Raw genomic sequence first — 14898 nt, 5'->3', positions numbered from 1 at the left:
ACCCATTTCTAATATTCTATGTAGCCCACGAGCTGGCTTACCAGGGAGGATCTTAACCTGCGTCTGTCTGGCGTGGGAGAATCATGGTGACTCCTTCACTAAGCTTCTTTCTCCCAGCATTCTCTTCTGTCTACTCCGCCTACCTAATTTTCTGTCCTATGAGGGCTGAGGCAGTTTCTTTATTATAATTAACCAATGTCCTTCCTCCATCAGGTACCGGCAGACCAAACCCTCTGAGACTCATAGATCTCAATTACCTACTAACTCTTGAATAATTCACAGGAAGCTCTCATGCAGCACAATAAGGAAACCTACTAGGTTTCCTCCAAGATACTTTGTGAATGGCACCTGCTTAGTGAGAAACCTGCTTCATTGCTGTATCTGCATGCTTGCCTTCAGATCTCCCCAGGATCCACCAGCAAGACCTGCACTCTGCCTCCGAATGCAAACTGCACCACTACTTTCTTTCCACTTCCACTGACAACACCCCCCCCCATCCCTACTCCTCCTGCACACACAGCCCTAGGGCTTCTTCCCATGATCCCCTCCAAAAGACAGCTGGCCCACTGACATGGAAGCCTGTTAGGACCTGTGCATGCCAGGGCTCTCCTTGGAGCCTCCCCCTGGTGATACATGTGCGGTGTGAGCTCCTTTGTCAGCTTCTAGTATGCTAAGGTTCAGTTGAGAGACTATGGCTTCGAGTCCGTTTTCCTTTGCACCCTACTACTGACCATCTTCATTACGAGTCTGGCTTTGTCCTTTTGATAGATATTCACAGAATTAAGATGAGTTTTTAGAAATTAACTTTTAATCGGCTTATTCAAGAGGGGAAGTCACTGTTTTATTTACACAGTATCTTCAGCATTTTAGAATGGACTTATGCATGCACGCTACATGTATGCACATGTGTGTATATAGCCTGTACATAAAAGTGTGTGTATCAGTACCTGGCATACTGTGATTAAGATCCTGTTCTGAGCATGCTTTCAAAAGCATTCCTACCTTCAATCTGTGCTGATCTAAATGCTTTCCAAAATCACCGAGGTATCAAGTCTCGTGACAGACTAGCCAGCCACCAGGATATATCATACTCCACTTACTGTACTTACTACAACACACTATGCTACACCACACCACACTGCACACACTACACCACGATGCACCAGACTACATCACACTGTACCACACACACTATACAGACTACATTGCACCACACTACACCACACACACTGGACACTATACTACACTACGGCTCCTGAAAAGCCTGGTAAACTCAGGTCTATCTTAGAGACCTAACTGTCAACAAAATGGAGAACAGGGGGCTGAGAGTTTTGTGTGGTGGCAACAGTTTCTGATAGTTTTGATATTATAGAACTGAGCAATCCTGGTATAGAAGATAGGTTCATAATGTCTACCCTTTATAAAAGCAAATCTCACTTTTCAGTTTTTAATAAAATTTATATTTGCTTAAAGTTCTAGGACTTGAAAAATGTTGGCTCCTAATGTTTAGCAATTATTTGGTGCTTTAAAACAGACTACATTGAAGCACACCCACAGTGAGATAGTGTTGGTACCCATTTCGTTAACTAAAGCCTCAATTCTTTCCTGCACACACAGACCAAAACCAGTTTGTGGTGAGCCCAACGGCAGATTTCACTGTTCTGATTCACATGGGCCCAAATAGTTAAAGAAGTGACTATTATTTAAACTGCTAGAAATTTCTAACGAATGGCCTGTTAATAACCCAGGTAGTCCTACAATAAGAGAAATAGGACACTGACGTGAAGTGTTTAAAGCTCTCCGATATCAATTATCTAAAGTGCCAAGCCTCCTCCCAGTGCCCACTCAACCATGTTTCTGGTTTCACTCTCCAGCTCTTCTGCTTCTTGCTACTTTCCTGCGGTGGCTTCCAAGCTTCTCAATAGAGAAGAAATGCTCTAAAAATGTGCTGAGTTTCTGAAGAGAATCATCATGCTTGCTACTGCAACTTTAAAAAAAAAAAGTTATGGACGTAAATAGAAACATCACAGGCCAGCCAATTCAGCAGACGAATTAAGATACATTTCTTTTCATTTCAACAGTATGTTGTCATGAAATACGAAGGAGGTCACAGGCTTCATCGATAACCAAATGTTTACATATTTACTCTAGGTAGGACCTATATGGAAGTATGTTCTCTTTTAACTGATATAGCAAAAGATCAAAACCATTTGTCAACTTTATGATCCTTGAAAGACAGAAACCAACTACTCTGCATGTGCCTACAAGAAATGATGCAGCTGGGAGGAGGTGGTGCACACCTTTAATCGCAGCACTCAGGAAGCAAAGGCAGGCAAATATCTTCACTCAAGGCTAGCCTGGTCTAAAGATTGAATTCCAGGACAGCCAGGACTACACAGAGAAACTCTATCTTGAAAAAACAAAAACAAAACAAAACAAAAAGAAATGATCTGAATTACTGGAATAAAACATTTGGCTGGAATAAAATCTATTTTCTAGGGGACTTGTTTTTCTCGTGCATTAATCTACCTTGACATTCTTTTGTGCTACTGTACACGTTCATCAGGCTGCTACTTCCCACCACTACTAAATCTTGTTTACACGTATGTGCCAGGCCAATGTCATTTCAAATACTGGAATAATTCTGATGGGGGACACGACACTAGGGGCCTACTGCTTTTTAGACAAGAGTCAACCACCGGGCTGCATTCTCCAAAACTTAGGAACACAGTTTTCCACAGAGTATCTATGCGCCGTTTCTCCTCAAGATCTGTACTTGAAGAGATGATAATGCCACTACTGCCCAGCAGTAAGCTTCACACCCTCCCAAATGGGGACAGATGCATACTGTGACTAAGATTCTCAGTAAATGTGAGAAACTGCAAGAGAAGTGCTGCTCGTCACACACACAAGACCTGCAGACCAGAAGAGGCCAAGGTGGAGTACAGAGGTGCAAAGGGAACTACAGAAAAGGACTTATGACCTGCCCTTCCCAACACACCAGAATCCTAGGACTGCAGAGTCTGCAGAGACCAAAGGCACCCCAAGAAACCTGCAAGAGCCCGAGGTCTGAGAACTTCCCCTTTTAACTCAGAGTAGCTGTGCCAGCAAACCATTCCATAAGTGCTGCCTCTATTGCTTACTTACCAGTTACTCTTGACTCTGTAACTTAGGACAGTTTTGCTTGTATATTGCTCCGCAGGCTCTTCGGGCTGCTGTTTAGCTTCTCCACCCAGGTTACTATGGCATCCGGCCACTCTCCAGCACATCTCACATACTCACTCTCAGTCCCACACCTTTTCTTCTTTCTCTCACACTTCCCCCTCATCCTTTTCCTTCTTGATTGTAAGCGTCCACCTATTTAATACTTTCTATAATACATGGACCCAACGGCATCCCAACTCCCTCCCCTCTCCCGGGCTACTTTACCCACTTCATGTTTTTGAAGTTGATCTAATCATTGACTCTTATCTTTATCAACCCTACTTTTCTCCAACTTCTAATCTTATTAACTAAAATCCGCATCTACTCCATACCACACTTGGCTGTGTATCCTCCAGGAGCTACTGAAGTCAAAGGGACCACTGTTATTAATTGGCTAATATGTCTTTTGCACAGTGGTAATAGCAAGCAGATGTGGCTGTTCTTCCAGCTAATAATTTACTCAAGGCATAATACGGTGTTTACAACAGATAACCATAAACACCTAGACCGAGGAATTATTTTATAAACTACACATTCAATTCTACCATACACGAGTCCCACCTGAACACTGCAAATACTTCAACAGCTGAGAAAAAAATATACAAAACAACACCAGATGTATAAATTACAATGCAGTAACAAAAGAAAATGAATAAGACAGCATAGCGCTTCCAAAAATTATTAACCCTACAGCAATGCCATCTAGTGAGAATAAGTTAAACAAAATTCCAGATAGAGAACTCAGAATAATTTCAGCTATGTTCAAAGACATAAGCAAATAGCTGAATAAATAAGGAAGGTGATACACGACATGAAGAAGGAATTCAACTAAGAGAAAACTAAAATGTTGAAACAAAGACATTAAGTTCAAAAAACTCTATGGAGTCTCAGGAAGAGAATGAATCAAGGAAGGAGAGGACAGACTATCTGGGGTTTAGGGCAAAGTAGAGAAGCTTGAACAACTTAACACGGACAAAGATAACTAATAAGATGGCACATCTGAAGATACTTGACAATCTGAAAAGCCCAAACCTAAAGACACCTGGCATAGGAGAAAAAAAATCTTGTCCAAAAGGCATAGGAAGCATTTTCAGAAAAAGCATAATAGAAAACACCCAGAGTTAGGAAAAGAGATGCCACTCAATACATAGGGGTATTTAGGGTACCAGACAGACAAGAACAGGAAGAAACCTCCTTGTGTCGGATCATAATAAAAACACTAAATATTTAGACAATAAAAAAATATTGAGAACAACAAGAGAGAACACCAAGTCACACGAGAAAGCAGCCCATTAGAATATAAGTAGACTATCAATCTGAAACCTTAAAAGCCACAATGGCTCCAACAACTGTCCACACAGACATATATACATATATATATACAATAAAGTGACCTATCATAACTGGAGGAAAAATAAAAACTTTTCATGATAAAAACAGAACAAAGATATTTATGACACTAAGCTCTATGGAAGATCTTGGAGGGATCTCCATGACATTTAATTATCATGAACAGGTTGGTTTTACTCCAGAGGTGTGGGCATCATTAAATATACATATCAACTAATGTTATAAATTGTATTAATGGTTGAGATCTCAAGGACAGAAATTATCACATGGTCATCTTGATAGACACAGAAAAGGCTTAACAAAATTCAGCATCCTTTCCTGTTAAAAGTTGTGAAAATTCCAGTGACATTCTTCAATAGAAAAAGAAAAATTTAAAATTCACATGGAAGTAAAAAAAAGATCCCAGAGAGCCAAAGCAATCCTGAGCAAAGATAGTAACTGCTGAAGGTGAAACTATACCTGATTTCAAACTATACTGTGGAGCCATAGTCATGCAAACAGCATAACACTGGCATAAAAACAGACATGAAGGTGGATGGAAAATAACAGACGGCCCAGATATAAACCTCATACCCATAGCCACTTGATTTTTGACAAAGGTAACACACACTGGAGAAAGGACAGCATCTTAACAAACAGCACTGCAAAAATTCAATGTCTATATGCAGACGAAACCAGATCCTTGTACAAAACTCAACATCAAATGGCTCACGGACCTCAACAGGAAACCTGGCACTCTGAAACTGCTGGAGATAAAAGAGGGAGCACACTTCTAAATAAAGGCATAGGTAAAGTCTTTCTGATACAAGTTCAATCGCTCAGGAAATAGGCCAGTAATTGTGCTACTTTCAACCTTGATCAGAAAAGCTTCTTTCTCTAGTGGGCAGAGACTCAGAACTGGTCAAAGAGCCAAGAACGAGTGACTGAGTGCTCAGTCCTAAGGGGACACCTGCAGAAGATGATGCAGAATGAATTGAGGGGCAGAAGACGGGGAGGAGTGCTGTGAGCATGTCCTCTCGACATGCCATGCCTACTGACCCTGAACTCACAACAGCTGTGGTTACTCCAAGACCGACACAAAATCAACTCCATAAAACTCAAGCAGGAGAGGGCACAGCTCATGAGGCTCCAACCCTACCCCAGAGCTACTGGCAGATGTTGGTCGCTGAGGGAGACACCTTTTTCTTTGAGGATATGTACCCCCGACACTAGTGAATGTCCAATTCCCATGTGTATAGATAAGACTAACTGGGCTCTGTGGGGGGGTGGGAGGAGTCACAGGATCAGGGCTGCTTGATGACATTGGGAAGGGGCTGTTGTGGGCAACTGAGTGAGTTAGCCAGAGAATAGGTGTGGATATGATCAAAATAATTGTTTACATATGCGAAATTCTCAAAGAATAAATTGAAAACATTATGTTAAAAAGATACTCATTAAATGTTGACCCTAAAAATGCAGAGGCTTATAAAACAAACAAACCAAGCCAGGGACCAGACGACTTGTGTCATTACTAAGTTCTTTCCCCTGTGGCCGAGCTCCAGCGGTCCTCCTTGACTATCATTTGGTCGCACATAATAGCATCCACACAATTTGGTCTGACTGACCTTCCACTTGACTGTGAATCTCGAAAACAAAGTCTAGTTCTCTTTTTAGATGTGTATCTCATTTAACCCTTAGAAGCACTTGCAGAGTAGGAGAGCCTTGCTAGTCTGTTTAGTTCCAGACAATCACATAATGAGCTCAAAGTCCCAGGGGTTTAGAATGCATTTAATTGATCTTAAAAAGGTGAAAATGGTTAGTTTTGGTGGGTGGTGTTTTTATTTACTTGCGAGTTTCTTTTATAATAAAGTTTATAAATTTTAAAGAAAGTGGATAAAGGTGTTAAGACTTTTAAGTCTTGAAAAGAGAACCTCAAAACCTTAAGTTTTAAGACCAGAAATTCAGTGACCCAGTTCCACCTGTAGGCAGAAGTGCATACAAACCTCACTGAAAAGACTTCCATTAACATATGAAATCCAGAGTTTCCAGAAGTTAGGCAGCTGACTTAACACAAGCTTCGTTAATTTTTCAACAAATGCCACTCTGTGGGGAGTTTTGTACCTCCATGCTAAAGGATAAAAGAATAAAACATTATAAATACATAGTTGAATCAAGAAGAAAAACGTGCTGAAACAGTGACCCCCGCCTCCTTCCCTTCTTCCTGATAAGGCATTTCCTTAGGCCTCCTACTGGCAGCACCAGGCAGGGGGACAGAGGGACATCAGCTGCCAAGACCTCAGAGGACAGTGATTCATCCTTGTCCTCAGGGTTGTTAGTTTTTCTTTAAAACATCAAACATGGGGGCTAGAGATGGCTTAGAGGTTGAGAGCATTTGTTCTTGCAGAGGACTGGGGTTCAATTCCCAACACTCACATAGTGGTTCATAACTGTCTGTAATTCCAGTTCCTGGGGATCTGACACCCTATTCTGGCCCACAGGGACATAAATATAAGGTGAAAAGTATACCAAAACCTCATTTAATAGAAGAAAACAAATGGAGAAATTCATGAATACTTGCCGTTTTTGGGTTGTCCTACCTTTAGCTATGAGATCATCGTGCCCTCTATGGGTTCCTGTCTACCCCCTCATTCCTTACACAGTAGCCACCAGGAACACCCTGGGGTCCAGTCCTAACCCTTACTTGGCCTCAGGGTAGGGTATTCATTCACTCTATAACCAAACCCAGGCTTCTTTACAAGCTATCCCAAGGGTTGCCTTGTGGCTCAGTATCAGAAATTTGTGCAGCATGCATAATACAGGTTATTCCATCCTAGGCTGAAAACAGTGAAGGCAGACAAAAATAAAGAAACACCAGACAAAAAGTGTTGGTGTTTGCATTCCAGTGACGGAGGGGCTCTGCTGATTTATTTTAAAATGCTTATTACCATCCAGACAGACGCAGGTTAAGATCCTCCCTGGTAAGCCAGCTCATGGGCTACATAGAATATTAGAAATGGGTTAGAACAATATGTAAGAGCTAGCCAATAAGAATCTGGAACTAGCCGGGCCAGGCAGTGTTTGAAAGAATACAGTTTCCGTGTAATTATTTCTGGGCATAAGCTAGCCATGCAGGCGGCCGGGTGCCGGGGACGCAGCCCTGCCGCTCCTATTTCAACATGTGGGGTCGTACACACCTGTACAAAAATGGAGACAACAACCCCAAGACAGACGCATAAGCTTTTAAGCAGAGCTACAGGAATTTTAAAAGCAGTGTGACCATTCTATTTAGAATTGACTTACCCAAGTGGCAATCATATTAGTACATTTCTAATTGGTTAGAGCTAGGAGGAGTGGGCCCAGGCCATAGCTTTTCCATTCTTGGGCAAGTCTGGACCTGTGTGGGGGTGGAGGTGGGGATGTGAAGACCTAAAGATTATCTGTGAACTTATCATACAGCTGTAAACTGCTGAATAACTGAGCAAACGGTGTTTTCAAAGTTTCTAGAACAGGCAAGTATATATACCAAGAAGATTTCATTTGACAACATGGCTTTTTTCCCTAAAGTAAATGATAACACCAAACTATTTTAGAAATGGCAGCAGCATGCATGTTGCCTGCAATGCACACGCCAGAGCCAGAAGGATCATGGGTTCAAAATAAGAAAATCTTTGAAAACATTAATTTAAATCCATTTTTTATAAGATTCATGTAAGTGTGTGTTTTAGCTGCATGTATGTATGTGCACCGTGCTGTCTGATGCCCATGGGTGAGACAAGAGCATTCGAGCCCCTGGGACTAGTGGTACAGATGGTTGTGAGTCACCATGTGGATGCTGGGAACCACACCTGTGCCATCTGCAAAAAGCAGCAAGGGCTCCTAACTACTGAGCAATCTCTGCAGCTCCCAAATTCAATTCTTTAAATTGAAGCACTGAAAGATTTGCCTGAGCACAGCAGCCGCATGGCATTTCCTCCAAGAACAGTGTTTCAAAGCACTGTGATTCCACCAGGTAGCTCTCTGACCTCGATTCTGCATTCCTACTGCGGGACACTTGCCTGTATCCTTATCTCATGGATTCTTTGCTGGGAAGTAAGTGAAAGCAACATGGACACAATCCAAGACCCTGTGGTCACTGAAACTGGCAGAGAGCTCTGAATGGTCCACAGGTCCCTGTGTACTCTAACCATACATGTATACAGCAAGCAGTGCAGACATGCAATCACCCAGATGCATACACACTGCACACACAAGTCTCAAGGCAGCCGATCACGAGAATCGTTCTGTAGCACCAAAGAAAAAGAGGGAACTCTGATTTCCCACTGACTTAAAACAAATAAAATTTTATTTGAGAAACCACAAGAGCAAAATGAGAGTAAATTCAGCTCCCTTCTTAAATCCAATAATAAGTATTGTAATGGAAACTATTTTATGATGGGAAAATGACTTAATAATCATTATTTAAAAATAGCAAACTGATTCCAAAAGCTCAATTGACCAAATCTTTCACAGCAGCTTTCTAGGTGAGTTATGTTGTAGCATTCACAGCAGCGGCAAAGGCTGGCACAGCTGCTGGACGGTGATGTCAGGCAGACTCTGGAGTACTGGAAGGGCTGCAAGAACTTAGCGTACTGTTGTGACGTGGGAGTCCCCTCTGTGTGTTGCTTGTATTGGTTAATGAATAAAGAAACTGCTTTGGCCTCATAGGGCAGAACGTAGGTAGGTGGAGAAAAAAAGAACTGAATTCTGGGAGGAAGAAGGCAGAGTCAGGGAGACACCAAGGACCCGCCCGGAGGTAGACATGCTGAGACTTTGCTGGTAGGCCTGGTACTCGTGGTGATTTACAGATGAATAGAAATGGGTTAAACTAATATGTAAGAGTTAGCCAATAAGAAGTTATAGCTAACGGGCCAACCAGTGATTTAATTAATACAGTTTCTGTGTGGTTATTTTGGGGCTAAGCTAACAAGGCGGCAGGGACAAACAAGCGGGCCCTCCTTGCAACACTGTTGCTCAGTCATCCAGGCCTGTGCAAAGCAGTGAAAGTAATGTAGTTCCAGGGCCCGCCCTGTGCGGCACAGGGGAACTCAAGAGTATCATATTCTCTCATCTTTTTTTACTACCTGCCTTTTCTACCACATCCTTTCGGAAGTGTACAGACCAGGAAGATCATGCAGAAGAAAGGGTGATAACTTACTGTCATCGCGACCAGACTGAAAGCTGCTACCCCTCTTCAGTGACGCAGTCTGGCTGAGATGGCCCAACACTGAGGGACGAACGTCGTTATCAAGGTCCAGCATGGGGCTGTGCGGGCCTGGGTTACCTGGAAGAGAGATGACATTAGCTATTACCATGGGCTTTGATGTAATATAGAGTTTCTTCAAGGCTATTTACTGCTCAACTGTTCCACTCTTTCACATACAGAATTGAAATAAAATTTTCTCCAAATAGCTTTCGCTTTTTAAAAAATTTCTTATGATCCTGAGGATTGAGCTCAGAGCCTCATTTAAGAGTTCTGCCACCAAGTTATGTACAACCCTAAACAGATTTACAACATTATTTCCATTATGACACATGCAGAGAACTCGGTCCGCCATTCTAGCTTAATACAAAGTTCTAAGAGTCAATGTGGTGGGGTCAGTGCACGATCTAATAGTGAATACAGCAACCTAATATGCATGCTTTGCTGATGCTCACGGGAGACCCGTCCTTTACTAAACAAAAATGGAGGACTGAGGTGGGGGTGGGAGGGGTGTCGACAAGCTGTAAAATAAATAATTTTGTTTTATGAAAGAATGAATGCAGCAAAATTAGGTGTGGCCATAGTACAAATGTAGACATCAAGAAGTCAACTTTTGCAAAACAAGATCCGGGGTTAGAAAGGAAACTACCGGCTTTCCGACTCTTGCTTCTCTTACTGCTCCACACGTGTGTATTTACGACATAAACGCTACAGCTCATACTGGCTTCCGCTGGCTGGCTATCTCTTTGGAATACAGGATTTGATTCTCCATTTTCTCTCCTGGTGCCCGCCACCAAATTAACCTTCTAACCTCATGTTGCTAATATTCTCGCAGCTAAAGTCTGCTTCCAGTCGTGAAGTACTCAGGAGGCAGTGGCAGGAGGATCAGCAGTTTGCTGCCAGTCTCAGCAACACAGCCTCAGAAGTAAGAACTGAGTATTTTATCTCTCCAACCCCACGGCACTGGACCCTGATGACTCACTCAAGATAAGAGGGACTGACGTTACCACTCACTAGGAGCTATATTCCTTATAGTTTATAATTTAAAGACAAGATATTTTCATGTTCTAAAGAAAAAATTTTAGAAATTAAAATAATATTTCAACGAGAATAAGATGATAGCTACTCAGGAACATCTGATAAGCATTTACTGGGCAATCCTATGTGCACTGTTCTGGAGGAGTTTAGATTCTGGCTGACTGGGGCTGAAAATAAGCCAATAACAACTAAATATAGCTCCACTTGCTATTCAGAGAGTGCAGTGAGAAGGAACAGGACCCTTTTTCACGGGTCCTTGCTACTGTGCATCACTAAACCTGGCTACCTACTACCAGTGGGTTTTTATAGAAAGGAAATTATGTCACTTAGACAAATTTTTTGTGGGATACAATAATTGAGGACTATGTTCTGATGACTCTGCCAACTGCTGTCCCTTTACTCCTACTTTGAAATATATTATATATAAAACAAGACATTGAAAAATCCAGAAGGTTAAAAAAAAATTAAAGGGCATATGATGTAGAGTTTAAATGTGGTGTCACTAATAACTGTCCGGATCTGGAACGATCTTGTAGGTGAGTCTCCACCACACCTGTGAGGGAAATGCTGACTGGATTAACAGAGATGGGAAGACCCATGCTGACAGGGCCAGCACTGTCTCTAAGTCGGGTCCTAGATTGTACAGGGTGTTTCTTGACTGTGGACAGACTTTGCTGCCTAAGCCTCGCCACCATGGACTGTAAGTCCAAGTGAGCAGGAGGAAACCTTTGCCTCTCACAGCTGCCTATACATGGCATTTTGTAATGGCAACAGCAAAAGGAATTAAGACAGGTAGGATAAAACACCGCATGTTTGATTTCTTTCCGCATTAAATAGAAAAATCTGTATGGAACTTTTCGCGAATTATGACATTTTACATTGTAGTTTATAGTCTTCACTGTTATTAATCATAGAATTCAAGAAATATCAAAACACAAATTCTCTGATGTACCAAACACGGATATTAAAAATTTCACAAAATGCTCTTATTTTATAAATATATTTTGCATTTTACTTTTATAGGCTATGAGGTCATATGTTTATAATTAAGAAGGAAACATTTCCAGGTTTTATGTAAATAAACTATCTATATTCCTAAAATATTACAATTATCATTGATTAAGTGGATCCTCAGAAAATTTGTTTCTCTATAAGTGGTATTTTAATAACTTTAACTCAAATGGTTTGATATTATATTATCTGAAGTTTAAGCAAGGCTTGAATTTGGTTTATCATTTTCTTTAATAATAATCTTTATCAGGCATATTTTGTTATATATCAGAAAGCACTCCTCAGAGCTCTGTTAGCTACACAGCAAAGACTTTCTGAACTGATAGCTAGCATTAGCAGCAAAGATAACTCAGAGCAGGTAGCTGAAACTGCATGTGCCCAGTGAGTCCAACTAGCACCTGAAACATCTTTGTAAGCACGATGTGAGTCCAATGACCAGAAGGTGGCGCTGCGGGGCTGCACGTAAGCATTTAAACCTGAGTGGTGGACACTAGGAATGAGTTTCTCTCCCCTGACAAAAGGTCCCACAGTGTGTTACAGAAAACTACAAGAGTTATGCTTTCGGGAGAAAATTTATTCAAACATTTATTTAAAGCAAACCATTTATCACAAATCATGTTAAAAATCAAAAAGCCTGAAAGAATCTGACTTTCCTTTGAAGCTTCAATTATAGGTTTTGATACTTTTTTATTTCTCAATAATTATAGATATGAAGTTGCTTTGACAGTGAGTATTCCTATAAGACAATGAAGAACAAAAGAAACACATTTTTTAACTATAAAATCAGCAAAAGACTTTAAAATATTTCACAAAAGGTTAGCCTTTTTTCCCCTTGATTGTTTTCACCTTATAATACAACAATCTCATGATTGAAAGAACCTGTTCAGGCGCATACAACAGAACTGGAGAGAGGACTGTGCACTTGCTGCTCCTGCAAACACCCTAAGTTCAGTTCCCAGAGCCACATGGGACCAGCTCCAGGGGATTCTTTTGGCCTCCTGGACACTGGCATTTATGCGCACAATCCCACACAGACCCACATACAGATACATAATTTAAAATGAAGTAATCTATTTTAAGCACATACAGTTGAAGGTGATGTCACTTTGCATATTTTCTTTGAAAGCTCACAGACCTGGCCACCGGAAATCAGCTATGGAGAACGGTCACCATTGCCACACAATTTCAGGCTTTCATTAGTGTTTGCACTGGGCCCTTTTGTAGGTGACAGGGAGCAAAGTTTTGTGATGCCATGTTTGCCTATGTTCTTTTCAAAATAATATCAAGTTAGCATAAATTCTGACCAAGTGTTTTCGTGGACATAAATTTTCTCAAAAAACAAACTCTTATGATTTTTGCTGAATAGAACTGGGTCAAGGGTAGGGGGTTACTGGCAGTTCTGGGGATCAGGACTGGCTCCACTTAACCTCTGAGCTACATCTCCAGCACATGGAAAACTTTAAAAACCTTATAGTCAAATACGAGGCTATTACATTTATTTACTAACTGTCCCCACATCAGGAAGAGGGGCAGGAATTTATCTGAAGAGGAAGTTGCATGGCTATCAATAGCAGATCATTGTGTCAAAAAAAAATGGTGCTACAAAGACTAACTAATGATTTAAACAATGCAACCATGCAACTGTTGTACCACTAAAAATTTTGATTTTATGATTCAGAGTTTCAATCTAAAACTGTGTATCATTTGTATGGACAAAATGGAAAGCATCCTTTTTTTTGCTCCCAGCTCTACGATTGGGGCTTGATCAGTGTTATTTGAATAAAGGTATAAAGTTTGCCACTTCACATTGAGCACAGACGCAAACTACTATCCTTGAATGTATGAATGAATTATGTATGGATGAATGTATGTATGAATGAATGAATGAATGAATGAATGAATGAATGAATGAAATCTTCCCCTCTCCCTGGCACTGGGATCTGCAGAAGCATCTGCTGAACCCTACAGAGATCACTCTGGAGATAGCATTTCAAGCAGGGACACAGCCCTGCAGCACAAACCATGAACACTGACGATTCATATGGTACAGGTAACACTACCAACACAATTCCAAGGAAACCTCAGCATCCAGCTGCATCCCCAGCTTCCACAAACTAGTGTCTAATTTATACCTTTGCCAAACGCCTGAAAGAAAGCGACCTTTAAAGACACTTAACATTAAACACATACACAATGACATTTCTTCATTGCTGACAATCAAAAGTTGGTCTTATTTCCCCAACGTAATTTTCTATAACCTGTGGAAGCAACACTCTTAAAAAGGAATTTTTTGTACGTTTCTTTCTTCTAATTTGGCGTATGCAGAGATAAACGAATTGAAACAAACAGTAAATCTGGGAATTATTTTTAAAATAATATAAACACAGAACAGAAATCTTGTTTTACTAGGAGAAAACCAGTTGGAAATCTGTATTTAAAACTAGCAGCTGGGCGTGGTGGCACATGAAATTAATCCCAGCACTAGGGAGACAGAGGCAAGAGTAGTTCTGTGAGTCTGAGGCCAGCCTGGTCTACAAAGCAAGTTCCAGGATAGCCGGGACTGTCACACAGAGAAATCCTGTCCTGGAAAAAAAAAAAAAAAACAAAAGCAGCAGCAGCAGCAGCACACTCTGTTTTCCTAGGGTCACTAAAGCCCAGTCACGCCACCATTTTTCAATTTGCTATGATTTTGAAACATTTCTGATTTTATTTCCGCAAACTAGAATTTCTGCTAGATAAAAGCTCTTCAGCTTTTAATTGTTTCATAAAGAACTCCGGTGAGACTCACAAACTTAATCTTCGAACTTTTATCAGTTTTAAAGAGTGACAAGGACTTTAGAAGACTTGGTAAAAAAGAAGGCTTCCAGGAAGCCTTATCATGTGTCGTATATCCTGATTATCATACATCAAATTTTAAAAAGCAAGGATTTTCCTATTTTAAATGCAAATATTGGTTAAAATTTGTTTAACAGGCTCTCTACATAAACAGCGTGAAGGGCAAAGAGTGCTCAGTGCAAGCGCAGATGTGGAGCCAGGTGAATACTTTCACTGTATTTTCAGGCCTCGTGCCTCTTGTG

General features: G+C 41.0%; 1 protein-coding gene across 1 annotated transcript in view; it reads right to left on the bottom strand.

The window, feature by feature from the left end:
* Exoc2 (exocyst complex component 2) overlaps nucleotides 1-14898 on the bottom strand; it is a 153571-nt gene that overhangs the window by 61931 nt on the left and 76742 nt on the right. The window contains exons 12-13 of the mRNA XM_050142277.1: nucleotides 9728-9853; nucleotides 6537-6661 (exon numbers count right to left, since the gene is read on the bottom strand). Of these exons, the coding sequence (XP_049998234.1) occupies nucleotides 6537-6661; nucleotides 9728-9853 (251 nt within the window). The remainder of the gene's footprint in view (nucleotides 1-6536; nucleotides 6662-9727; nucleotides 9854-14898) is intronic.

The sequence above is a fragment of the Alexandromys fortis genome, unplaced genomic scaffold (assembly GCF_014885135.2).
Source record: "Alexandromys fortis isolate MF-2015 unplaced genomic scaffold, M_Fortis_MF-2015_v1.1 scaffold_5, whole genome shotgun sequence".
Taxonomy (NCBI): domain Eukaryota; kingdom Metazoa; phylum Chordata; class Mammalia; order Rodentia; family Cricetidae; genus Alexandromys; species Alexandromys fortis.
Note: the sequence above shows the minus strand (reverse complement) of the source record. Positions and strands in the feature narration are given on the sequence as shown.